This window comes from Ambystoma mexicanum, chromosome 5q (genome assembly GCF_040938575.1).
Source record: "Ambystoma mexicanum isolate Mex_15411 chromosome 5q, UKY_AmexF1_1, whole genome shotgun sequence".
Classification (NCBI taxonomy): Eukaryota; Metazoa; Chordata; class Amphibia; order Caudata; family Ambystomatidae; genus Ambystoma; species Ambystoma mexicanum.
Genome location: NC_090933.1, coordinates 395,142,275 through 395,170,086, shown reverse-complemented (window position 1 = coordinate 395,170,086; position 27,812 = coordinate 395,142,275). Strand labels below are relative to the sequence as shown.

Sequence of the window (27,812 nt, the reverse complement as noted above, 5' to 3'; positions counted from 1 at the left end):
GCAGTTCTACTTCCCTTGTTGTTGCAGCTTACGCTCCTTCAGGGTGATTAGTCTAGTCCAGACAGTAATACTGTGGGCTACAAAACGGAACTGAGCAACGGACGCTGCGCGCGGCCTTTATAGGCAAGATGACGTCGAGCGTCGATACGGCGGCTGTCGAGGGTCATCGACTCGAGGGACGTCGACGCGCAGCGCCCTCTGGAGAAAAAAATTTCCGAGGCCAGCAGAGCTGGAAGGATATATCTAAGATGAGGAATACGTCGTCGGAACATCCTGTCGAAAGAACGTTACAAGGTAAGAAGTAACTTGTTCTTCTAAAACGTAGATAAATCAATAGGCCTGCGCCAGTGTCAAATGGGACACGGGGTCCTTTTGTCGAGGACCACAAGGTTAGAACAGTTAACGATTCGAGATTGCCAGGAGTACTTGGATATTGTAAAAAAGGGAAGCAAAAGTTATAAGAGGGAAGGAAGATGAGGACAAGAATTTGGTGAGGAGAAAGGGTTCACCACAATTCCTCGAAGTCAGACACAGTACCTTATTCATTTGAAGAAAAGCTGGTGCTACGGCAGTTGTTCCTGATAGTTCCTGCAGACTCACGGTTCCTGGAGCTTCAGTCGTGGGGACAAGGACGATGTCTGGAGCGATCTGCACTACCCAGGGGTGAGGCCAGCAGCAGCGAAGCAACAGTGAATAAAAGGTACTCTCCTCTCGTCTAGCGTTGTCGGGCATTCATGTCCTCTCATGCTTGACTTATCTTTCGGCTGTTGCCGCTTACTTATCCATGGACCAGTGCTCTTTTTCACTATCATATCCACTGGTAAAAAGGCACTTTTTTTGGTAAAAAGGCACGCATCCGACGTGGGATCTGAATGTGGTCCTTGCGGCATTGTCATAAGCCCTTCGAACCAGTAGCTACGGTAGATCTTAAGCACCTTTTGTGGAAAGTGTCCTTCTTGGTCGCTGTGACTTCGGCAAGACGTGTGAGTGAGCTCCAGGCTTTGTCGGTGGAGCATCCCTTCTTGGTTTTCCAGAAGGATAAGGTTGTCCTGAGGATGAATCCTTTCCTACCGAAAGTGGTCTCGGATTTTCATCTAACTCAGTCAATCTCCTTGCCGGTCTTCTTCCCAAACCCGGCTTCGGAAGCTGAAAGGGTTTTGCATTGCCTGGATGTTAGAAGAGCTCTTAAGTTCTATCTGGACAGAACATCTGAATTTAGGAGTTCTTCTCAACTACTGGTGACCTTTGGTAATCCACAGGGTAAACCGGCCTCCAAAGCAACTATCTCCAGATGGGTTGCTGCCTGTATTATGGAGTCTTACACTGTTCAGGGCCTCCAACCTCCTAAAGGGGTTCACGCACACCTGCTACGGGGCAAAGCAGCTGCGGTGGCTTTTCAGAAGTATGTCCCCTGGGAGACCATCGCAAAAGCGGCTACATGGGCCTCCATCGGCTTTTTGTAAACACTACTGTTAAGATCTGAGCTCCAGAGCTGATGCTCAGTTTGGCCAGGCTGTGCTCAAAAACCTTTTTCAGTAAGGAGTTTTCCATCCACCCGTGATTCCTGTGAGGAGTGCTTGGGAATCTCCCAAAAGTATGGAGGAAAGGGGAGGGGATGTAGGAGTATGACGTTACTCACTGTAGTGACTACCTTACTCCTAGTCCATATTCCCCTTTCCTCCATACGCCTGCATGCCGTCCCCTCTAATAAGGTTCCTCTGTTATTGCTTAAAGGCGATAGAAAAGGACTGATGTGGGATGTGCAAGGCGGAGCTAAGGAGGGCGGGGTTACGACCGCGTCCGGTACCCCGCGTAAAAAGAGAGGAAGGACAACATTTTGGAAAAATGTGATGCTTTTTACAAAGTGCTCCAGTCCCGTCCCCCAGGACGGAGGAATGTCCCATAAGTATGGAGGAAAGATGGACTATGGACTAGGAGTAAGGTAGGTAACAGCAAATTGTCACAGCAGTAGCAAGCAGATATCTCCATTTGAACCATAGCTTAATGAAAATAAAGTTGAAACCAAATTCCTGCTTGTTTTTTTCCAGATACTTGTAAGCGATCTCTTGAGCCCTTATACTTGTGTTGTCTGCATTAAAGGGATGGTCTAGTAAACATTTTTATTTAAAAAATAGATAGGCAACATAAAAAAAAAATACTAGCATTCTCCGTTTTAAAACTTCCTATGTAAAATTTTGAGCTATTCAAGCTCAAAATTCGCAAAAGCAAGCACATGGACGCATCCATTTCGTGAAATGGATGCCCTGCCTGTGCTGGCTTTTGCTTTTGCGGCACTAATGAAGGAAAAGCCAGCCAGCTGTAGTAAACAAAAGCTACCGCTGGGTGGCTTTCCCTTTATTAGTGCTGTAGGCGGAGGACGGGGACCGGAGACCAGAGCAGGAAAGCTGCAGCTGAATCTCGGTAAGTGCTATTTATTTATTTTTTAAAAATAAGCACTAGCTGCGGTTTTTTTTCTAAGTTTTCCGGGCTGGAGGAGCCTGGAAAACTTAGAAATAAAACCGCAGCTTTAAAAACGTTGTATTTATGTTTGCGGTCGCTTTTGAAGCGACCGCTAACATAAATACAATGTTATTGTGTTGGAAAACGGAGGAGCCTGAGAAACTCGGAAAGAAAAACCACAGCGTTTTCAAACACAACCGCGTGTGTTTCTGCCTGCTGTGGCCATCACTTTGGGTGACCCAAAGTGAAAGCCACAGCAAGCAGAAAAACAACGCGGTTATGTTTACATGCCGCGTAGTATTTCTACCTGCAGCTGATTTCCCATTTGGGTCTCTCGGGCTCCCTGTGGGGAGCCCGAGAGACCCAAATGGGAAATGCTAAATGCTGCGTTGTCTGCCTAAATCTGCTTTCCCATTTGGGGCTGTCGGGCTCCCCGTGGGGAGCCCGACAGCCCCAAATGGGAAAGCAGATTCAGGCAGAAACAACGCGGTTGTGTTGGAAAACGCTGCGGTTTTTCTTTCCAAGTTTCTCGGGCTCCCGGAGGAGCCTGAGAAACTTGGAAAGAAAAACCGCAGCGTTTTCCAACACAATAACGTTGTATTTATGTTTGCGGTCGCTTCAAAAAATCCAATTTCACAAAATGGATGCGCCCATGTGCTTGCTTTTGCGAATTTTGAGCTTGAATAGCTCAAAATTTTACATAGGAAGTTTTAAAACGGAGAATGCTAGTATTTTTTTTTTTTTATGTTGCCTATCTATTTTTTAAATAAAAATGTTTACTAGACCATCCCTTTAATGCTGTGGTGCAGTTCATTTTATTTTGGTTGAAAATTATACAGATATAGTGGACAATCTTTACAGATCCCGCGTTGTCTTTGCTGTTGCTGGATTCATTTCATTTCTCGTGCGTACTGTGAGAAACCTGAGGGGATGCTCACATGTTATGTTATTTTGCATTTATATATAGCGCCTCATATACCATTGGTATGGTCTGAAGGCGCTGGTAGGTTGAACGCCCTTGGGAACCGAAGTTCAGGTCAGTAGAGAGTAGAGGGAGTCAAAGGCGCGTGTGCGCACCGGGTATGTGTGCAGCTGGTGCGGTATTCGTGTAATAGCTGCTGCTTAGCGGTAGGTGTGGTGGTTGGGGGGTCAGGAGTATGTGTTAGTTCTGGCAGGATTTATCCAGACCGAATGTGGCTGCGGTAGGCCTGAGGAGAACGCCTAGCTTGGGGGGGGGGGGGGTGTAACCAGCAGTGTTTACTTAGAGTGATGGGGAGTGAGCGGCTGAATGTTGGTATGAGAACAGTTATACTGAATGGTGTCATAGTATATCTGTGTTCTTTTTGAGTGGTTGTGTAAAGAAGAGAGTAAGCGTGGGGTGTGATATGATGGGTTATATGCTCTTTCAAACGTTCCCTGCATTCTGAACCATACTATATACGTCACGCAATTCTATGCGCTCCAGTCCATTCGATGCACATTTATTCATTCCTGGGATTCCAGTCTGCCCCGCGCATGCGCTCTTGTCTGCCCCGCGCATGCACTCTTGTCTGCCCCGCGCATGCACTCTTGTCTGCCCCGCGCATGCTCTCTTGTCTGCCCCGCGCATGCACTCTTGTCTGCCCCGCGCATGCACTCTTGTCTGCCCCGCGCATGCACTCTTGTCTGCCCCGCGCATGCACTCTTGTCTGCCCCGCGCATGCACTCTTGTCTGCCCCGCGCATGCACTCTTGTCTGCCCCGCGCATGCACTCTTGTCTGCCCCGCGCATGCACTCCTGACTGCCCCACGCATGCACTTCTGTCCGTCACACGCACTCATGTCTGCTACTAGCATTCCTGCCCGCCATTAGCATTCCTGTCCCCCACTCGCACTCCTGTCCGCCACATTTACTCGGATCCGTGTCGTGCATTCCAAGTTGTTTTATGCACTCCATTCACATATTTCATCTGTACCAATTTGTGTATTCTAAGTTATTTTATGTACTCCGTCCATAAATTTTGCCCGTAACATCTTCATAATTCATCCGTTCCACCCACCTATTTCACAAGTTTCATCCACTTACGTCACCCGTTTCGTCCACATATGGCACACGATCCATCGGCACCCTTTCTATCCATATATGTCAGCTGTTCGATCAGCGTACATCACCCGTTCCATCCATGTCCGGCACCCGTGATCAGTTCCATTCACATGTATCATTTGTTCTATCTTTATAGAATCCGTCTACATACTTTACTTTTTCTGTCCGTTCTACGCATTCAGGAGTTCTACGTACTTATCCATTCTACGCACTCATCAATACTGCGTGCATTCCGCACTCATTCGTTCTACGTACTCATCTGCTCTACGGAACCTGCCCGTTCCACTCTGGGCACTCGTTCGCACCCCTCTGCGCACTCGTCTCCCCCGTGCACTCTTCTCCCCCGTGCACTCTTCTCCCCCCGCGCACTCTTCCCCCCGCGCACTCTTCCCCCCCCCGCGCACTCTTCCCCCCCCCGTGCACTCTTCCCCCCCCGCGCACTCTTCCCCCCCCGCGCACCCGCACTCTCCCCCCCCGCGCACTCTTCCCCCCCCGCGCACTCTTCCCCCCCCGCGCACCCGCACTCTCCCCCCCCGCGCACTCTCCCCCCCCCGCGCACTCTCCCCCCCCGCGCACTCTCCCCCCCCGCGCACTCTCCCCCCCCGCGCACTCTCCCCCCCCGCGCACTCTTCCCCCCCCGCGCACTCTTCCCCCCCGCGCACTCTTCCCCCCCGCGCACTCTTCCCCCCCGCGCACTCTTCCCCCCCGCGCACTCTTCCCCCCCGCGCACTCTTCCCCCCCGCGCACTCTTCCCCCCCGCGCACTCTTCCCCCCCGCGCACTCTTCCCCCCCCGCGCACTCTTCCCCCCCCGCGCACTCTTCCCCCCCGCGCACTCTTCCCCCCCGCGCACTCTTCCCCCCCCGCGCACTCTTCCCCCCCCGCGCACTCTTCCCCCCCCGCGCACTCTTCCCCCCCCGCGCACTCTTCCCCCCCCGCGCACTCTTCCCCCCGCGCACTCTTCCCCCCCGCGCACTCTTCCCCCCCGCGCACTCTTCCCCCCTGCGCACTCTTCCCCCCTGCGCACTCTTCCCCCCCCGCGCACTCTTCCCCCCCGCGCACTCTTCCCCCCCTGCGCACTCTTCCCCCCTGCGCACTCTTCCCCCCTGCGCACTCTTTCCCCCCTGCGCACTCTTTCCCCCTGCGCACTCTTTCCCCCCTGCGCACTCTTTCCCCCCTGCGCACTCTTTCCCCCCTGCGCACTCTTTCCCCCCCTGCGCACTCTTTCCCCCCCTGCGCACTCTTTCCCCCCCTGCGCACTCTTTCCCCCCCTGCGCACTCTTTCCCCCCCTGCGCACTCTTTCCCCCCCTGCGCACTCTTTCCCCCCCTGCGCACTCTTTCCCCCCCTGCGCACTCTTTTCCCCCCTGCGCACTCTTTTCCCCCCTGCGCACTCTTTTCCCCCCCTGCGCACTCTTTCCCCCCCTGCGCACTCTTTCCCCCCCTGCGCACTCTTTCCCCCCCTGCGCACTCTTTCCCCCCCGCGCACTCTTTCCCCCCCGCGCACTCTTTCCCCCCCGCGCACTCTTTCCCCCCCGCGCACTCTTTCCCCCCCGTGCACTCTTCCCCCCCGTGCACTCTTCCCCCCCCCGTGCACTCTTCCCCCCCGCGCACTCTTCCCCCCCCCGTGCACTCTTCCCCCCCGCGCACTCTTCCCCCCTGCGCACTTCTCTTTTCGTATCATCAATCCCGCTCTGCTCATCCACCTGCTCCCCGCACTCACCCGCTCCCCGCACAACATTGAAGTGTTCATGAAATGAATGTAATACATGACTGCATGACATCTTACAATGGTGACAAGTTTAGGAATACAAATCGTTAGGGATACAAGCATTTATAACGAAGGGGTAATCACACAGATCTAGGCGGTAGGCTGTTATTCAGAGCAGCAAGATGCTCTTTAAAGGATTACTTCAACTTATTCATTTGCAGTGAAGAAAAAAGCATGAATATAAAAATATGGATTGGGTTCAAATCAAATTATTTTCTGCCAATTTAGAAAAAAGTGGTGCCTTATTTATTCTGATCGGAATAGCTAATGCCGCATGCAGACAATTACTCCCTTTTGGAGCTTTTACGCAGGTGGCCAGGGAAGGGCCATCGCTTTTGGATCCCAACCTTATGGGTGGACAAGCAAGTGAGGATCGCCTGGCTGGAGGGTCCTTGAGGATTGGAGGTGGGATGCACTTAGGTGTAACGCGTTATTCCACATTCCCCTTTCAGGAAGGAAACCGTATCTCAAAGGTGGTTATGGAATATTGTCTCCCATGTTCCCTTGTGCCTGAGAAGAACAGGAGATATTATCAACCCAGACATACTAGAAAGAGAAGGATTGGGAATAAAGTCCCTTGGGACTTAACACAGTATCCCCCTTATCCTCGTGACAACCAGCCTAATCCTTGCCCAACATTTTTGGGTAATGATATGGCAGTTCCCCTTTATTCCCAACTTGGGGTACCTAACAATACTGAGATGTGGAAGAAACAAATGATTTATGAACATTACACGCTTTCCCCACTCTAGTACTGAGACGAGGAAGAAGCAACTGAGAGTAATAGACACCACTTGCTCTCACCACTTTGGTAATGGGACAGAGAAGATGAATGAAGGTCAGGCATGTCCTTGTAATTGGAGCCAGGCAACATTAATTAATTAATGGAATACACCTGCAGTCGATTAAAGGACCACGGGTGTTGTAAGAGGTGGACTGCAGAGGTACAAGAGAGCAGAAGAGGAAGACTCAACAGAAGGAGCCGTGCAAGAATGCATGAAGCTGAGCTGCCTACCAAGATCACAGGAGTCCTGCTGGTGGGATTATGCAGGAAGGAGATCCATCGGACAGAAAAGGTGGGCAGCAGTCACTGCCGAGGCACAGAGGCGGAGCTGCGCACAAGAGCTGGCATGTGCTGAACGAAGCATTCAGTGAACAGGCTTTCCTGCTTGGGTAGAGGCCGCACAGTGGAGCTGCCGGGTCCGAGTAAGTGTCAGCGACACTAAAATTACCTGAGTGCTCCAAAGGACTGTGAATAGAGTATCAGTCCCCGAAAACAGGCAGGGCTGCCCTTATTGAAAACGGAACTGAATGAAACCGGCGAAGTTGCCCTTATTGAATATCGAATTGAATGACACCGGCAAAGTTGCACTTACTGAACATTGAAATGAATTAAACAAGTTAAGTTGCTTTTATTGAATACAGAACTCCATGAAATAAGCAAAACTTGCACCAGGAGGGTATCCTGACCTTTATGAAAGTATGGAACGTTATTACTTCAAGTCTACAAGAAGGTAAATTGAACATTGTAATGAACGTGTTGACATTAGGGGTAAATAACTTGAAGAGTATGCCCGAGCTGGAAATAGCTCAGAACATTACATTTGGAACGCTGTTTAGTTTATGGTTGACATCCCTACATATTGTTTTAGTTGTGAGGGCAAGCACATGGTTTGGACACAGACAGACTTTTCAGTTAAACTTTCTGACACAATTTACTTAGTTTCTTTAGTTAGGCAAATCGCACCTTAGCATAAGGCTAGTTAGGCCTTACTCCATCCTGACATTTCCTTTAATAAAAACACTGTCATATTTGAATCTGTTGTCTGTCTCTCCTTCCATGATGCCAACCTCACAGTACTTGCTCAGATATGTATTTCATTTCTACTTTGTGTTAAAGCAGGATTAGGAGGCATTGAGAGAGAGTATGCCTGTCTGGTGCATGCCTGCTAGCTAGTGCAATGGCAGGGATCTGTGGCTGGTAATGAGGGGAGAGATGCTGAACTGTCATTGTGTAATTAGCGCAGACAAAGTATGTGTGTTAAAGCGAGTGCAGGCAGGTTATGTATAGGATGGGTCATAACCAATACCTTCACATTGACTGTGGTATGGTATGTTTGTGCTTATGTGTTACATGGTTGGAAAATAACTGCAGGTTGGCTTATGACAGTATTCCTGGGAAGTTGCAAATATAAATAGTTGTATTATTTTGTAAATAGTTAATTTGGTTGCCTTCATTTATTTTGCTTTTGGACCATTTCATTATCCCTCCACTCATAACTAGTTTATCTGTCCGAATAATTTTCTTTTTTGTGTTCATCCTACTCTTTTTGCAAATTGTCTTGGGATGATGGCTCGGGGGCATCGTGCTTGCCTTGGAAGCAAAGCGTCAGGGAGAAACACAGGTTCGATCCCCGGGTCCATGCTTAGAAACCTCTGGGTATTAAGCGCGTTATAAATAACTTAACATATCAATCTTTGAGTGTTGCAATATATATTGTGTTAGTGGTTTGTTGAGTAATGTTTCTTTATCTTTCTGATACAGTTTTGACAATCTGGTGATGCTGTAAGTCCAATGATCTTGATAACTTTAAGGCAGACATTTTGCCTGAAAGCTACAACTTTAAATAAAGTAAAAGGCGGGCTTTTGCAACTTTTCCCCTTCCCCAGACGTATACGGCCACAGCCTGAATCGCTTTGTAATACAAAGAAATGGCCTTGGGTTCTCATCTTTTGATTTTGTATGAATAAATCCGAGTTTCTTTTGACTTTTCTGATCAATTGTGAATTGAGATAAATCTTATGTGTTGCCCCATGTTGCTTACAAATACAATGAAGTGTTAATTTGAGCTAGCATTACTGCCATGCTTATAAAAAAAATCTTTTTCCTTCATAGGATGGCTTGGATGCTTTGGTGTACGAATTGGATTTTCCTGCCTTGCGGAAAAATAAAAACATTGACAACTTTTTAAGTAGATGTAAGTAATGAAACCATGTTCATACATTAACAGTTTGAGGCATAATAATCTTATTTTTTATTTTGTTTAAAAGAAATGTGACAAGAGCTCTGGATGTCTGTGCATGCATTTATATCCAGCATTAAGATTTTTGTTGCAATTTGGTACAAGAGGAATTCTGTCTAGCAAGTGCCACAATGATGAAGCAAGCCTCAAAATGTACACTTTCCACCAGCAATTGGCTATTGATAATTGACTCTTGGCCCTTAAGAAATGTTGTGCTGTGTATGTAGGGAACTGAGTGGGGTAATTAACTTTTTATGCTTGGCTTGTAGCTTGCAATTTGAAATGTTTACCTTCTGAATGATGGGTTATACTCCTGTTGTGAACAATTCAAAAATGAATTGCCTTTTCAGGATTAAAAAATAGTATGAACACCTAATGTCCAGTCTTATTTGAGTGCAGGCTGAGTACTCGTCCTGTGCAGGATGAGTACAATAAATGTGTAGTAAGCATACTATGTTTTTCGTGCACACAGTTCCACATGTTTTGCTAGGAGACTGAAAAATGTAAGTGAAAAAAGCACATGGTCCCAAACTGTACGCAAATGATCACACCTCTGCATACTTTCCTACATACTTATCCAAGTCCATCCTAATGGGACAGAACTGGACACTTTAACAGAGCAACTATCCCCAATTCCGATTGAGGCATGGAGCCAGCGCACATGTTCAGGACATGACCCCTCCTCATGCTGGTTTTACTGACTGGCAATTCCCACCAGCCTTTTTGTTCACCAGTGGGATTGGACGGAATGTCCCACAAGTATGGAGGAAAGGGGACAATGGAATAGGAGAGAGGTAGTCACTGCGGTGAGTAACTTTATCATACTCCTATGTCCTGTCCCCTTTCCTCCATACTTGTGGGTCATTAGGTTTATCGGGACGGGACCAGAGCACTTTTTAAAGCATCAAAAAATAAAATGATTGTCCTTCTTTTATTTTTACGCAGGGCCACTGCACATGACCGCAACCCCACCTTCCTGAGCTCTTCCCTGCGCATCGCCCTTCAGTCCTTTTCTCTGCGCGGTCAGGGTTTCTTTTTGTTCTCTTCATATTCCTGCTCCGGTTCCACAGTCTTCTTTCTTCCGTCTATGCCCGGAGCATCTGGGATTTGTGTCCTGTGCTTACGTGGTTTAGTGAGGGTGGCTCACCATACTCCTACGTCCCGTCCCCTTTCCTCCATACTTATGGGGCATTCCTCTGTCCTGTCGGACGGGACCGGAGCACTTTGTAAAAAGCATGACATTTTTCAAAAATGTGTCCTTCCTCTCTTTTTACGTGGGGTACCACACGCGGCCATAACCCCACCCTCCTTAGCTCCGCCCAGCGCATCGCCCATCAGTCCTTTTCTATCGCCAGGCATGAGACCTTTAGGCAATAACGGAAGAAACTTTTTAGAGGGGGCGGCAGGCGGGCGTATGGAGGAAAGGGGACTATGGGCTAGGAGTAAGGTAGTCACTACGGTGATTAACTTTATTACTCTGTCTGGAGTGCTTGATGGAACTCTTGCTTCTACTGAAACTCCCATCCGTCCCGGCACTCCAGCGTTGACTTGTAAGGTGGAAGACGCTGTTCCAGCGGATTCCTCCTCCACATTTACAGCAGTTCATTGAAAAGGAAGGGGCCAGTAAGTTCCTTTCTTCTCAGGGCACCCCAGCCAGGGTGCTCCTTCCCGGGGTTTTCTAGTTCCAGGAGTGGCCCAAGTGACTCTGGTACCAAGGTTCTCCATGAGGTGTCCCGAAAGGGATCCAACCTGGACTCCGGAGTTAACTCCGAGGTACCCTGTAAGGGGACTACCAGGACCTGATCTTCATCCAAGGTTTCATCTAGTGGCTAAGGTTAAACCCAGTACTTCTGAGTACTTCTGAGGCTATATCTAAAACCGGCAAGATCGAGGGGCCTCCTCTGAAGGCTCTGGATACTGGTGGTGACCCTACGCCTTCCCTCACACAGTCGGACCGATTCTGCTGAGGGGGCAAAGAAGACGGTTAAACACCCTAAGTCTTCAAGTACAGGAGCCGTTGAGGTTCCCTCACTGAGGGCTAATTCTCCAGCAGATTCTAAGGGGTCGCAGAAGCGCTCTACATCTGCTAGCACTGGGGCACTGGGGCACTGGCTCTGGCGAGGTTTCCTGTCACAGGGCTAAAATGGAACAGAAGTCCACTGGTACTCCTGTTATGACGACTGCCTCACTGACTCCTGTGATGCAGGAACAAAATGGTGGTCCAACCCTGCAGTCCGCGGCGGCCATTTTGACTACCTACCTCACACGAACGTTCTTAGCAGCTGGTTTCGAGGGGCCTGTTTTTGGGGTGGAGCAGCATTTTACACGTAATGTGGTTAATAAGAATCTGTTCCGCCTGATGATGGATTGGCGTGCTCGTTTTCCACTGCCACAGTCTCGTTCCGTCCTACAACTGCTCCCTTGGTTTACGTGGATCCCGTTGGTGGGAGGGCCTTCCTGGCAACCATCCTCTTTGAAATCCTGGGGTTATGCCCTTCCAAGTGGCCTCTACCCACTGCAGTGCCTAGGCCTTCTTCTGAGGATGCATTTGACAAGTTTCAGATGCTTATGCACTCTGATCCTTAAAGTATGCCTTCACTGGATCTTTTCAAGGAAATGTATCCTAAGCCACTTGAACCGCAACCTGCTCCGGTTACTCCTCCGCAGGTCCCGGTAGTGCCATCTCCTCCCCCACTTCCATTGGGTCCTTTGCCTCCACTTTCACCTGTGCTAAAGGCTCCCGTTGCGCAGTCTTCCCATGGGGTCTGGGGTGCCACGTGCTGCAGATCAGGATTCTGTTCCCACTGCACTGGATGAAGATCAAGTGGATTAGGATAGCGACGCCCCGCCCCATTGGAGCCTTTCACGACCAGGTAGTAGATATGATGGCGTTGCTAGTCATTCCAATACCCGAGCCTACGGGTCCACAAGAAGGTGTACTTTCGGGAGCCTTTACTCTGTCGACACAGGAGCACACCGGTCTATTCCTTCAAAACAATGTTCTGGCCGAATCCCGCAAGGTCTGGGAAAAACCTCATTCCGGGCAGCACCTAAACAAGAAAATTGACGCTCACTACAAGCGTCCGAAGACATATGCTTGACTGCATGTCCACTCACCTCATCGACGGTGGTGGCAGCAGCTACACTCCAGTCTAAGCCATCCTCTACATCCTCCACTGCAGCCTCCCAAGTCCTTTCCAAGGAGGACGAGCTTCTTGACGCCATTGGGGAAAAAAGTTATTTTCCAGTTTGGCCCTCCAGCTGCGTCGGGCTAATACCAAGGTCATCCTGGCGGCTGCTAATCTCAAAGTGTGCAAGGAGCTTGCCGAGTTCCAGGAATGTATTTCTCCTGACAAGCTCGAAGACTTTAAGGGTGGCTTATCTGATGCCAAAGTTCTGGCGCAGACCTGCTCGAGGCCACTGCCCATCATGTTGACACTTCCGCTCAGGGCCTTATGGTTGGAGTAGACATCTCCCGCTAAGCGTGGCTGCATGCTACGAAGTTCTCGAAGGAGGTTCAGGACAAAGTACTTGATCTTCCATTCGAAGGTAAGGAACTATTCCACTCCTCCACTGATGGGGGAACTCGCCAAAACCCCAGCTGAGACGGCTTATATTCTGAGGTCGGGGTCTCAATCAAGGCCCTTCTCTGGTTTCAGAGGGTTCCAGGACTGCTGTGCATGCCGGGCAAATGCTCTTGCTGGTGGCCCGCACCTCAAGCAGCCAAGGCAAGGTGGCTGGGTTTTCTCTGTCAGCAGCCTCCTCTTCAGCAACAAGTGGTCTCCTAGCGATAAACCATCTTACTCCTACGCCCCGTCCCCTTTCCTCCATACTTGTGGGACATTCCGTCCTTTGGGACGGGACCGGAGCACTTTTGTAAAAAATAAATAGCATACAAATTTGAAAATGTTTGTCCTTTGTCTAGTTTTACACACGGTACCACACATGGCTGTAACCCCGCCTTCCTGAGCTCCTCCCCACGCATCGCCATTCAGTCTGTTTCTCTGCATGGTCGGGGCTGGACGCACTAGCATCACTGGGAATTTTATTTTTATTCATTATGTCCTTCCTTCCTGCTCCGGTTCCTTGGCCATGTTGTCCTCTGTCTATGCCGGAGCGTCTGGGATTGGTGTCCTGTTCTTCATGTGAACGTCACTTCGCTAGGGCGGATCCCCACTTTCTTTGCTTGGAGTGCCTAGGCCCGGGACATTGTTGGGATTCGTGCTTCTACTGCGACTCCTTCTCCGTCCGGTCACTCCAGCCGTGTCTTCTTCGGTGGGAGGAGGTATTTCAGACGGCGTTCCTCTACCTCATTTCCTGCTTTTCACAGAGGAAAACCTAATTTCTGGCTTTTCATTAACAAAAAGAAACAATGCCCGGTAAATACTTGACTTTTTAGGGCGCCCCGGCCAGGGGACTCTTTCCCGGGGGTCTTCAAGGTCCGGGAGGGGCTTGTGAAGCTCTGTCATTAATAGGTGTACTGGCGTGTTCTCCGAGGGTTCCCGCAGCAGACCTGCCAGTACCGGACATCATTCCGAGGTTCACCATTTGCGTGCTAAGGTTAAGCCCAGCTTGTCTGTGGCTTTGGATACAAGGGTTCGCCCTGAGGTCTCCATTTCTGGAGCTTTCCGAGTCACGGCTCGAGGCTCCTCTTGAGGGAGCTTTACGTACCGGGTTAAAACCAGAGATTCCTTTTGTTGAGGCTAAAGTCAGCACGGACAGACCCGAGAGACCATCTTTGAAGGTCTTGTCGGTGAGGTATATCCCTTAACCGTCCCACGCTCAAGGTCGTGGTGGTACCGGTTCTGTCGAGGGCGCAAAGAAGGCGGTCACAGACCATTACCCCTTGTCATGTGTACATCCAGGGTTTCTGGGTCAGATTCAGGAGTTCAGGCCAGGCCGGATTCCTTGTATAGATCTGTAGGCTTTAGGTGGGTGTTAGCTTGGCAAACATTGCATTCTCACAGTTTGTAGTATTAAGTTAACCATAGACTTCCATAGGGACTGAATAGTATACCAGTACCCCTAAAATGGTTGTCCTGTGGGTCACTTATATGTTATAGTGGGGAACTAGACATTGGGCAGTGATGGCCACATAAGCCCCGCCTCTGCAGTAATGCACGCTTCGCATTAGGTCTGCTGACAGCGGTGTAACGCTACCGGCGCTCGGCTCACAGAACCTGCAGAATGAAATAAAAGTAAATGTTAATAACTTGAAAAGCTCACAGAATATTTACAGACCACAGATTTGAATTACCTGACTAAAGTTTCCACCACTGCAGTCTTCAAACAGAAGAATTTTTTCCATCATAGTTCTAGCTCAGTCATCAGCCTTTGTTTGCTGTCGCAGCAACATTCTGAGGTTTTCCCGGCTTCCGAAGACGTGCAATACAAGGTACCATAGTTATAGAACGAACATTACAGAAGTGAAAGATAATTCCTGCATGCATACGAACCTGAAGTTCCCATGAGTTTTCCTCACATTTAAAAGCCGCGCTTCACAGAAGAAGGCTACAGTTTAGAGAAACAAACTTTCGCTGTGCAACGTTCTTTTCCCTTATACACACGCATACTTACCACAATCAAAATACTCTGTCAGATTACTGAAGAAACTCCGTTTGTGCGTTTCAACCATAGCAAGTGCGCCAACTTACTCAAGAAAAGGTTTTCATGTTTCTTCATTAATAGCTACGAATTCTTCAGTTAAAACAAGGAACCTGCAAAAGGAAAGAAGAATGAATAGTCATCAAGAGATATCTCTCCAACTTTAGAACTTTTACCCTCAGACATTTGCCTTGCCCCTTGGTTCTGTCAAGAGACTATTCTATTTTCATACACTTGCCTTTAGAGGCTTACCAGAGATCAACAGCATCTTAATCTTCAGAACCTTAACATCTACGCGCCCCTGTGTGATTGCAGGATGGAGAGCTCCAAAAACTCAAGACACAGGTGAGGAGAGTGCGGATCTTGGAATTAAAAAGGGAGCTTATTCAGGGTGGAAGGCAGAAGAGTCCTAGTAGAATGCACCATTCTTCTCAATTACAGTACCTCCCTCCTTGTTCGCTCTCTTTCATGACAGGAAAACACCCTTAAAGAACAGAATTCGCAGACCAACAGGGCTTTTGGATCATTACGCTCCAGTGGAGACCAGGCAAGAGTTCCACCACTCCACTACCGGCTTTGCCGAGGTTCCTCCGCTGGATGCTAAATTTGTGGCTGGTTCGAAGATGTCCAGTAAACATCCGAGACCACCCAGTACCGGCTCTGCCGAGGATCCTTGTGTCAAGGCAAAGGTGTTGCTTAACAATTGCCTCATCTCCACATATGATGCAGTTCTCCTCAGGTGTCAACAAAATGGCGGGCCAACCGCCATGGTCCGCGGTGGCCATTTTGGATACCTCTTACACAGACGTTCACTCCATCTGGTGCTGGGAGCATTCCTTTTGGGGCTGAGCACCCTTTTTCACGCCATGTGGACAACAGAAATCCCTTCTGTTTGTCATTTGACTGGTGTGCTCGGACAATGCTGCCTCATACAGTTTTGCTGCCTCCTGCTTCCGCTCCACTAATTTACGTGGACCCGGCCGGTGGTGGGTCTTCAAAGCAACCATCCTCCTTAGGTTCATGGAGGTATGCCCCTTACGAGCGGCCTCTGCCTGTACCAACACCAAAGCCTTCTCTGACCCTATGAAGGTGTATTTCAAGCATCTGTTCAGGGAAATGTACCCTGAGCCTCCTGTCCCACCTTCAGCCCAGACTATTCCGATGCAGATTCCGGTGGTGCCACACCCTCCACCGCTTTCTCCTGGACCTCCTCCATCTCTTCCTCCTCTGCCCCTGTTGTCTCCTATAGAGAAGACGCCAGCAGATCGGGACTACACTTTAAAACCCGAGGCGGTATGCGTGGTGGACAAGTCTTCTGTTCCTGCCTTGTTGGATGAGCCTCAAATGGATCTGGAAAGCGATGAGCAGCCCCGCTCAGTGAGAGCATTCCATGACCGGGCCCTGGATATGATGGCCCTCCTTGACATTCCACCACCGGAGGCCCTCCTCAGCAGGGGGTGCTTTCGGGAGCCTTTACCCTGTCACCTCAAGAGCGAACTGGCCTGTTCCTCCAGAAGGAATTCTTGGCTGAGGCCTGCAAAGTCTCGGATAAACCCCACACTTGACTACACATCAATAAGGGAATTGACACTCACTCTTGAGGAGATGGCCTTATCGGATTTTCCACTCCCATCCTAAACTGTGGTGGCTGCGGCCACCCTCCAGTCCAAGCCGGCCTCTTTTAATGACAATGGCCCAAATCCTATCCAAGGGGGATCAACTTTTGGACTCCTTGGGCAAGAAGGTTTTTGCCATTTCGGCACTCCAACTTCATCAAGCGAACACCAAGCTCATCCTGGCAGCAGCCAATCTGAGGCTGTGGAAAGAGTTAGCTGATTTCCAGGAGTGCATTCCTGCGGGTAGGTTAGATGTCTTTAAAGCTGGTTTGTCGGACGTCAGAGTGTTGGCACAGGATCTACTGGAAGCTGTGGCACACCACGTAGATACCTCAGCTCGAGGCATTATGGTGGGGGTTGACACCTCCCGCCAGGCGTGGCACCATGCGATAAAGTTTACAAAGGAAGTGCAAGACAAAGTACTAGACCTTCCTTTTGATGGCAAGGAATTGTTTAATTCTTCTACCGACGAGGAGCTCACAAAGACCAAAGCAAGTACCCAAACCGCCAAATCTTTATCGGTCTTGGCGAAAGCTCCAGCTAAAACCCCTTATACTCAGGTCGGGGTCCCAGACTCGATCCTTTTCTGGGTTCAGGGGGTTTCAGGATCGTCGTGCATGCCAAACTGAAGCTCTGGTTGGTGGGACCCACCGAAAACAACAACAGGAAGGTGGTTAGTTTTTCTCTCGCCCATTAGCCTCTTCTCCCGGGACGGGTAGTCTCCCTGCCAACAAATCAGACTCCGGTGGGAGGACAAATCTCGTCTCAGCTGGAGGCATGGCAGACCATCACTGAAGACCGGTGGGTTTTGCCCATCGCTTGGGCGGGCTTTCACTTTCCCCTCCCCCTATCCCGTCCTTCAACCCTCCCAACACATCGGGACACCCTCCCTCAGAGTTGAGGTACATAAACCTCTAGACCTCGGGCGGTGGGACTTGTTCCCCCTCGGGGAGCAAGGGGGAGGGCTTCTACTCTAGTCTGTTTAGTGTTCAAACCCAACGAGGCTGGCCTGTGCACTATCCTCTATCTTTCCCAGTTCAATCTTTCTCTTCCCCAAGAGAAATTCAAGATGATCACGCCTTGCCAAATAAAGTCCTCTCTTTGGAAGGGCGACTGGCTCAGTGTAGTGGACCTTCAGGACGCATACATGCACATCCTGAAATGGAGACGACATCGGAAATATCTGCAGTTCTCTCTGGGAGGAGAACATTTTCAGTTCTGTGTGCTCCCTTTTGGTCTCAGCTCGGCGCTGCGTGTCTTTACAAAGATGTCGGTCCTCGCAGCTTTCCTCTGGCTACAGGGTGTTCATGTATGTCCGTATTTGGACGACTGGCTCCTACGCAGTCCTTGTCCAGAGGTGGCATTGAACAATCTCAAGTCTCTCCTCCAGCTTCTGTTCCACATTGGGCTGTCGGTGAACTGGCAGAAATCTTCCATGACGGTCTCTCGAGACCTGATTTTCCTGTGTTTCCTTGGATTACGATCAATACCAGGGTGTTCCCAACGGCGGACAGGATTGCGAATCTATCTACCACATGTCTGCTCTTCCTCCAGTCTTCGTACATGACGCCTTGGTGGTTTCAGAGACTTCTGGGCCTCATGGCTTCTTGCTTGCTTGCCCGTCCTCTTGACCGTCTGAAAATAAGGCGTACTCAGCTGGCTCTTCAGAGCTCTTGGTCTCGGGTTTCGGACTCTGATTCCAAGATGATCCCAGTTCTATCCTGCATGACGACGGATCTAATATGGTGGTCCTCGACCAACAACCTTTCCGTGGGGGCTTCCTTTTAGGAGCCCGGCCAACAAGTGATGGTTATCACAGACTCCTCCCTTCTGGTGTGGAGCGCAACCCTGTATCATCTCCAGGTATTCGATCTGTGGACACTTCAGGGCTGGCAGTTTCATGTCAATTACCTGGAACTCCTGGCTGTTTTTCTGGCACTAAAAGCTTTTCAACTGTCCATCACGAACAAGGTGGTCCGTATTCGCACGGACAACTTTGTAGCAATGCTTTATATCAACAAGCAGGGTGGCATCAAGTCACCTCTCCTCGTGGACCTTGCCATTCAAATTTGGGAATGGGCCATCCAGCACAACATCTGGCTGCTGGCTGTACACATTCCGGGTCACATCAATGTAACTGCAGACTAGCTCAGCTGCCAGGCAACAGCCAGCTACAAGTGGGACCTGAACACGTATGTTCTCTCCACTATTTTTCGCCAATGGGGCACTCCAGAAGTGAACCTTTTTTGCGCCTATCACTAACGGGGAAACTTCCTCTTTATGCATCCAGGAACGGTCTCTGGCTATCATCCCTAGGGGATGCTCTCGAGATCCCGTGGCACAACATGAAGGCCTATGCTTTCCTGCCACTGCTTCATCTGTCACTCTGCAAGCTCAGGAATACATTGAATTGCATTCCCCCACCTTTATATATAAAAAAAAAAGTATTAAAATTAAACACATAACATTGAAATAGAAACAATTCTAAAATATCTACATCACTATAGTAATAAATATGACGAAAAAAAGGGGGGGAAGGGGGAAGGAAAGCAAAAATAACCAAAATCATGTAAACATGGTCCTGAATATCAAGCAAATATCAGAAAACATCTAATCACGAAGTATGAGTTACAGTATCAAACAATACAAGAAGAGATAGAAACATGTATTGCAAGGTTCTTGGAACTTCAGCATCTGTCGATTCTTCCTCCGATCAGATTGCCGTTGATTCCCGACCTGCTTCACCAGTGCGATCACCAGATGTGGCACCCCTCCCCACAATTGTTCAGCTTGGCAGCATGGTGCCTGAATTCAGATCGTTAGCTCAGTTTAACGTGTCTGAGGACAATATGCGCATTATCCAAGCGGCCAGAAAACCTTCTACAAGGTCTCAATATAGGAGCAAATGGCTGTTTTTTGCCACTGGTGCTTAGCTAAGCAAATTGACCCTAGGCATGCTACGATTGACAGTCCTATCTTTCGTGTCGCACCTTGCAGCTTCAGGCATTCATGTCTCGTCTTGCAGAACTTACTTATCTGCCATTGCGGCCTACCTGACCACAGACAGCTGTTCTTTTTCATTGACCAATCTGGTCATTAAAAGGCATTTTGCGGTTCTCCTACATCTTTTTCCTCCGGTGCGCACCCATCACCCCAAATGGGATCTGAATGTGGTGCTTACCGCGTTGTGCCATAAGCCGTTTGAACACATGGCCAGTACCAACCTGAAATACCTTTCATGGAAGGTTGCCTTTCTAATTGCAGTGACATCAGCGAGGCGAGTAGGTGAGCTCCAAGCTCTTTCTGTGGAACACCCGTTCCTTACTTTTCATAGAGATAAGGTGGTGTTTCGCACTCCTCCTTCCTTCCTACCCAAGGTAGTTACCGATTTTCATTTGAACCAATTGATCTCATTACCTGTCTTTTTTCCGATTCCAGCATGATATGCAGAGAAAGTCTTGCACATCCTAGATGTCAGGAGAGCCCTGAAATTCTACCTCGATAGAACGAGTGAACTAAGGGGCTCCTCACAACTCTTCGTCACATTTGGAGATCCAAAAGGGAAACCGGCTTCCAAGACAACCATCTCCCGATGGATTGCATCCTTCATCTCGGAAGCTTACAGCCTTCAACCACCCAAAGGCATCCATGCTCATCTAGTACGGGGCAAAGCGGCTGCTGTTGCCTTTCAGAAATATGTTTCTTGGGAAACCATCGCCAAGGGACTACGTGGGCTTCCCCATCAGCTTTTTATAAGCATTATTGCTTGGACCTGAGCTCCAGGGCTGATGCCCAGTTTGGCCTGGTTGCGCTAAAGAATTTGATACAGTAGGGGTTTTCCATCCACCCAGTCTAATTCAGGTGTGTGCTTGGGAATCTCCCGCAAGTATGGAGGGAAGGGGACGGGACGTAGGAGTACAATAAAGGTACTTACCGTAGTGACTACCTTACTCCAAGTCCATAGTCCCCTTTCCACCATACGCCCGCCTTCCCCTCTCAAAAGTGCCCTCTATTATTGCTTACATGGTCTCGGACTTGGCGATAGAAAATTACTGAAGGGCAATGCACGGGGGTTGGGTGGTAGCTCGGGAGGGTGGGGATACGGCCATGTGCAGTACCCTGCGTGAAAATAGGACCAAACCTTTCAAATGTTGCCGTTTTATTTTTGTTTTACAAAAGTGCTCCGGTCCCTTCTCGAAGGACTGATTGTCCCACAAGTATGGAGGGAAGGGCACTATGGACTAGGAGTTAAGGTAGTCACCACGGTGAGTAACTTTATTAAAATTGTTTACCATCGGTCGCACGAGACTACTGTGGAAGGACAATTTTGTCTCATCTGTTGGTGTGGCAGACCATCACTGAAGACCGGTGGGTTTTGTCCCTCGCCTGGGTTGGCTTATGCTTACCCCACCCTCTGACCCTCCTCTCCCACCCTCTGACCCTCCTCTCCTGCAGACTGGGTCACCCTCCCTCGGAGCCGAGGTACAGAAACTTCTAGACCTCAGAGCAGTGGAGCCTTTTCCCTTGCAGGAGAAAGGGGAGGGCTATTACTCCCGTCTGTTTCCAATGTCCAAACCCAACCAGGCTGGCCTGTGCACTATTCTCGACCTCTCCAATTTCAAGAAAAAGGGGGTCCTGGCTACCTTGCAAATCTTATTTTTTGGAAAAGTAGAATCTCTGTACTTTTTGCGGTTTTATAAGCAGTGCAAGTTTTGTGTGGACTCGGTCCTAGTAGTGGTCAGCCGGCACGTGTTTTGATCGCGTGGGTCTTTATCAGGGCTGATGTTTTTAAAATTACACACATATCCAGCAGTTTGTGTGATATGAGTGACAATTGTGAAAAGTGACAAGTGCGTGCAGTGTGTCAACAGTGGTTTGTTGTGCAATTTGAGTACATACATTGTGTGTGCAATAGTTACAACCATTAAGTGCACAATGATAAGGTCATACACAATATATACAGTAATTGTTTGCATAAACATTGGACAATGCCAAGGAGGAGGAGAGAAGAGAGGGGGAGGTAGGGAGAACAGGTACGGGTTAGCTTGATTAGAATGATATGAATGATACGTGGTAGTATCCAGATTAAGCTTGTATTGTCTTACGTGGGCTCCTGTTTGTGGTCTGTGCAATTCCTGTGTGATCACAGCTTGGGTCATTGGTGGGCCTGTTGCAATAGAATGAGCAGTGTGTTGAGTTACGAGCTGTGCTACGGTGGGCTGCCTGAGTGTTCTGGTGTGCGTGAGGTGCTATTGCCTGTCGCTTATTGAGCCTGGGTGCATGGTTGATTGCATCTCTGCCGTCCTAATATGGTGGGCCAGTGGTTACATTGGTTTGAGAGTTATTGGTTGTGGCATGGAAGGCACTCTTGGTTAATGCTGGTGCCTGTAACATATTATGCCCGGGTGCAGGAATGGTTGCATCTCTGCTGTCCCGAAATTGCAAGCCAAGTTGCCAGTGTGATGCATGGCTTTTGGGACTCGAGGGCTGGTGCCTTAGTGCACCTGTCGTTGGTGCGTGCAGCAACCGTAGATCTTAACTGTGGGGAACCTAGGGTTCTGGATCTGGTCGAGAATTCTTGTGTACACGGCTGCTGTGCTTGCATGGTGCTCGAATGAGCTGGTCGTCCGTGTGGTGGCCCAACTTTAGTGCATGGGGGTTGATTGGTAAGGAGTTTCGTGGGATTCCCAACCTTCACCAGAGCAATCTCCAGTTGTGCTACAGGCTAGTGGAGAAAGATTGCCCAGAAGGTTTAAGGGCTCATTCCACTAGGAGCATGGCAACCTCCTCTGCCCTTCAGAGGGGAGTTCAATAAAGGAGATCTGCGAGGCAGCTACCTGGTCCACTTTCCACACATTCACGATACATTGTTTAGACACCTCTAGCAGTTCTATGCTCCATTGTGGACAAACGTTAACTCTCAAATTCGTACTCCTTTCTCCAAAAGAACCTAATACTGCTTTGAGAGTGAGAATACGTGGGAGGACACAATCCAGTCCAAGAAAAAGCTCCTTACCCCTGGGAAGGTTCTTTCGACTGGATGTTCCTCCCATGTATTCCTCATCACCCTCCCAACCTACCACACTGTAGAATTTTCCTGCTTTAGACCTTGCGCTCCTTTTAAGGTCTGATAAATTAATGGCACTTATCTAAGGTGGTAGTTCTGCATATGGGTGGCGAAAAAAGAGAACTGAAGCGAACTGGCGCTGTGCGTGGCTATGTACTCTATGATGACGTCAGCCGAGAAGGAAGCCCTCGAGGGACATTGAGTCGACCGTCTCGACACATAGCACCCTCTGCTGAGAGACATTTTTTTTTCCCAAAGCAGCTGAAGCTGGAAACGAAGATATCATAAGATGAGGAATACGTGGGAGGAACATCCAGTCCAACGAATATTACTAGGGGTAAGTAACTTGTTCTTCTATCTGCTTCCCTTCAGTACTTTCTAAGGGATACTTCTGGTATGGTGGATTGCCTGATGTCACCAGGGTTTCTTTTCCAGTGTTTCCCTGTATCCTAACTCAATCTCCACTCTCTACCATTTGTGATATTCCTGGTCTCCCTCTCTACCTGTACCCCTTTCCTTTTCTTCTCACTTGTCTCCTGTCCCCCTCTTCTATATGCTGCCTTTGCCTCTCCCCTGCCACCGTTGCACTACCCGCGCCCACCGCCTCTCTACCTACACCCCTCACCTCTTTCTCCCTCGATAACTCTGGTCTACAATATCCCCTGATCTTACGCACTCTCTCCTCCTGTCTCTCTATTACCTTCCTCTTTCTTATACCACCTCTTTTTCTCAGCACTCTCCTGCCCCACTCTGTCCGTCATGTGCACTCAGTCTCACATCCTCGCTAAATTCCCCTACAGCCCCCTCTTTCACTCTCCTTTTACCCACCTTACCACACAACACTCAACTGGTACCACATGCTCCTATGCTCAATACATTACCTGCATTCTCTCTGAACAATGCCACAGCCTCCTCCGCACTCCACTCCACCCTCTGCTCTCTGCCTACTCTCTTGATCCACCACTGCTCCACCTGATCTCTACTGAACACCTTCTATTGTCTTTTGTGCTGGCTGGGCTTTTTAAGCCCAACCTACTGCAAGGAAGGCATTTTATGAACAGTAAGACAGACACAAGTGACCACAGTTCAAGGGTGTTCATTGAATTTCAAAGAGGGTTTGTAAAACGCCCATCTAAACCTAAATCTACAGATGGGAGCAAGCTAAAACCATCAGATAATAATGCTGTCCTAGTGGAGTCTTGCCAAAATAAAAAGGGCCTATACTATAAAAAAAAAAACTATTGTCAATCCTTATCGCTAATTTACAAATTGGGTGGGGTAATGTTTATGAAAAAAGTGTTCACAAAATAATTCATCTGGATGAACGGGCCGTTGGCCTCCCTTTCCTGCGTTTTCAGCACGGGGCAAGGCGGTTCATTTGAGCAAAGCACACACTCTGGTTTCTTCGACACGAGGATACAGTTCTATTTCCAGCAACAGGGCCTTCTGTGCCCAAGTTTCTTTTCTCATCAAAGTATCTTGATTCAGAGGGCCTGATGTACAAAAATTAATATACATTTCTTTTCTTCTCACAAGTATTCAAAACGGGTACTTCGAATGGATTGTGTCCTCCCACGTATTCTTCAACTTGTGTTCCTCATCTTGAGATAAATCGTTCTCAAGATGAAGTTTTGAGAATATTAGTTTTCTCGGGTGAGAACTCACGGTTCACCCGGAATCCCCCTCAGCCGGGCTCAGATCCTTCCCCTTTTCAGTTAGTCTCCCTCAGCCAGACTCTGGCTAGTTGTAGTTAACCTTGGTTTATCAAACACTTTCGAATGTGCACAGGATTTAGCTTGACCCGTTGCAGGACCACTTGGATACAAACCTCTGTTTTACAATACAGTTGCCATTCAGTTGGATACCTAACGGAGACCTTCGAATGAGCACCCACGTGGTGCCGGACAACTCTGTATATGGTTCTCTCACTTCTTACTTTCAAAGGTTCGGGAATTAACTGTCTTTAAAGGTCAAGGGCACTTCCCTCCTTGAAACCCTCTCTGGTCTCGCTGTCTTTCTCCTTGTATTAAGCTGCCATCTTGGAACTGTTTCCTTGTGTGCTTTTCCTCACTGAGTGTGCTTTCGTGCTCTGCCTTTTATCCAGTGTGATGGAAGTCAGGTGTGTGTAATAATCAGTTATTGCCTGTCCTTGCCTGACCATTGTATTGGGACATGTCTGGTATATGGCTCTGGTGTTAGTCCATTGTCACTCACAGTGAATTGTCCGTGTGAAAGTGTTCGTGCCGGGAAAGGGGGGCGAGGGGAGGTTGGGTTCCTAGGTATCCTACCTGAGAGGATTGGGGACAAGGTGTTACAGGGAAGGGGGATGGGGAAAAGGTATTACAGGGAAGGGGATACTGCATCTCTCCATCCAGTGCCCCACTTCTACTCCCTGAAGACCCTTCATCCAGGTGATCCTCCTGCACTGGTCCATCCCTGTGAACTGGATCCACAAGCGATGGCTGTGTTCTGGCCACCTGGATGACGGATGGGTGAGACACCTTCAGGTTTCTCACTTCGCTCTTCTTATATTTCTCCTCGTCTCTCTGATCACATTCTCCCATTGGCCAATCTCTGCCTAAGCTATCTGTGGAAGGTTTCAAAAAGACTTTCGCCCCACCCCCTTTGAAATCTCCATTTACACGATAGCAACAATGTGCTCAGGCTGCTTGTTTGCATTGTGGATTTCATGTGCTGGTGTGGTTTGTTTCCAATTAGATTTGCGAAGGTTTTCTGCCCCCCAGCAGTCCGTTCTCACTCTGTTTTCTGTTGCCCCAACAGTCCCCAGAGGTTCCTCTGGGGTTGGTAGGTCATGTGACGGGTGTTGGGTATCTAATTTGTTTGGCAAGAACAATCCCAGTCCATTCATTGTTGTTTTCAATTCCATTCTCCTGTTCCTGGCCAGGTTTTCTTGCATGCCCCAGAGTGCATTTTGTAAGTTGAGGTTCCGAAAAAAAGACAAAACAGAACTCTGTCCAGAGGAGTCTGACCGGCATTGTGGAAGGGACAGCGGAACAAGCAAACCTACAATGCACACTCTTGAGGGTAGGGGCTATGGCCCCCCAACTCACTCACCCGACTTCAGGGATGGGTCCTTGTTGCCCCAGACTGAGTCAAGATTCTGACCATGTCACAGTGGATTACTTTTCACCTTTCTGCGGCCGGACAATTGCAGCTTTAGAAAAGACTTGCACAAGACGTGTTGCATCCTAATTCCCAAACGTGCATGCAGTGCCAGTGGCTGTGAGCTGCTCTTAATGTTTTCTTTTTTATATGATAGCCTGTGGAATATCCCGCTTAATTTGTGATCTTTGCCAAGCACGTTCCTTGCTTGGAAATAAGCAAAAAGATAGGAATTCTCTGGGAAGTTTGGTACTACGTCAAGCCATTGGTGCCTCTAATGCGATCTCAGCTTGAGAGCAGTGGTTTTACCAAATGTCATTCTTTGAAATCACTTCATGTCAATGTGATTGGCTATTAGGTAATGTTTAGTTGAGGCAAGCTAGACCTTTCCAGCAATTCCGGATTGTTAGGCAGAATTCTATGCAGTACCCTTTGGGAACACCACATACAATTAAGACTACAAGTGACAGTACAGTTTCACCTTTGGTACAAGCATGGTAGCAGTGGCTGAGCAGCCAGACTTCTCTCAAGAGTAAGTGAGCAGTATCAAATAGTTACACAAAGGACAGCAATTACTATGATTCAGGCAAACCCTGACTCAAGGTTTTCAAGTAAAAGAATATACTTTTATTTCACTCTTCAGTTGTATAACCTATTACTATTCTAAGCAGTTTAGAAATCACACTCTTAATACACCACACACCTCCCAATAAGTTCCAGACAAGTTAAGCTCACAAAATGAAGTGGGAGCAAAATGGCACTCCAGCAATTAAAAAGGGAGTGAAAGACAAAGTTAACTGAAATTGAATCACACCAACAGGTACTTACTCAGGGCAATCGAACAAGAGACACTACAATGATAAAATTAGATGGAAAAGGCTTAGGGCCAAAGTCAATAGGTCAAAAGTCTTTTGCTCAAGATAATACAGTTCAGGGTAGTTTGTGGTAAAGTTCGTGGCACGCTTTCCGGACGAGATTGGTTGATAGAAAAGGTAGTTCAAAGAGAAGAGAATGACCAGCCTTCGGATTGGAGAAGGATTTCAAACATTTTCTGAACAAAACGAACAACCGGATTTGCACAGTACCTTAAAACAGAGAGGGAGCTGTAGCTGAGGCGGACGTTACTGGTAGTTCCTGCAGGCTCACGATTCGTGAAGCGACTGTCGGACTGATCAGAAGTAGGAAGACTGGAGGGTCCTGCACCACCCAGGGAAGAAACCAACAGCAGAGGAAAGCAACGAATAAAAGGTGCGCTCCTTAAAACCCAAGCAGGGTCCAACCTTCCTGGCTATCCGACCCACTGTAGCTCTGTACAGCGAATTCGACCAGAGCAGGGATCCTGGCTTGCAGTTTGGGCGAACTGGTTGGTCCCACCAGCTCAAGGGAAGAAGTTTCCTGGAGGATCTTCTGTCGTCCGATTCTGAAGATTCGGACCTGTAGCAGGGCTTCACCGGGCGGTTCAGTCATGGTAGGGGTCCTCTACCGTCAGTTCCTCATTGGTTCTTTCGTTCCAGTGGCGACTCTGGTCTTCCAGTCCCAGAGACCTGCTTTTTATGCAGTTTTCCCCCATTCATACAGCCTGGCTGCCAATCACACAGCAGGATGGCTGTCCTGGCAAGGACAGTCACCCAGCCAATCAAACAGGAGAGCAACTTGGGTTACCAAGGGAACCCATGGCAGGGGGTCCTAAAACCCCTCTCTCACATCCTGCCTACCCAGACTCTCAGGTGCCTAAAGGAGAGCTTCTGTGTGGAAGCCCGCAGAAAGGCGATGAACAAAGGGAACAAACCTGGTTTGGCGTGCAGAGTAAAACACGAGAAAGACATTTACAAAATGAAATGGCGAATAAACCCAGCCGGAACCGTAATAAAATATATATGGTCAAAACAATGCTCCAAGAGACACGGACAAAAAGGGATAAGATTTACCCTTTCCAATACTCCATGTAAGATGGAGTGTACTGGGTCTGTGGTAAAAGTGACTAAATAAAGTTAATGGCAACTTTCTTTTCTGGAGGACAGTAGTCGGCCCCAGAAAATGGAGTCGGTGGGAAGTCTAATAGACAACCC

General features: G+C 48.7%; 1 protein-coding gene across 1 annotated transcript in view; it reads left to right on the top strand.

Annotated features, from left to right (window-relative positions):
• ROCK1 (Rho associated coiled-coil containing protein kinase 1) overlaps nucleotides 1-27,812 on the top strand; it is a 3,300,884-nt gene that overhangs the window by 145,528 nt on the left and 3,127,544 nt on the right. Inside the window, exon 2 of the mRNA XM_069620881.1 lies at nucleotides 9,207-9,288. Within this exon, the coding sequence (XP_069476982.1) occupies nucleotides 9,207-9,288 (82 nt within the window). The remainder of the gene's footprint in view (nucleotides 1-9,206; nucleotides 9,289-27,812) is intronic.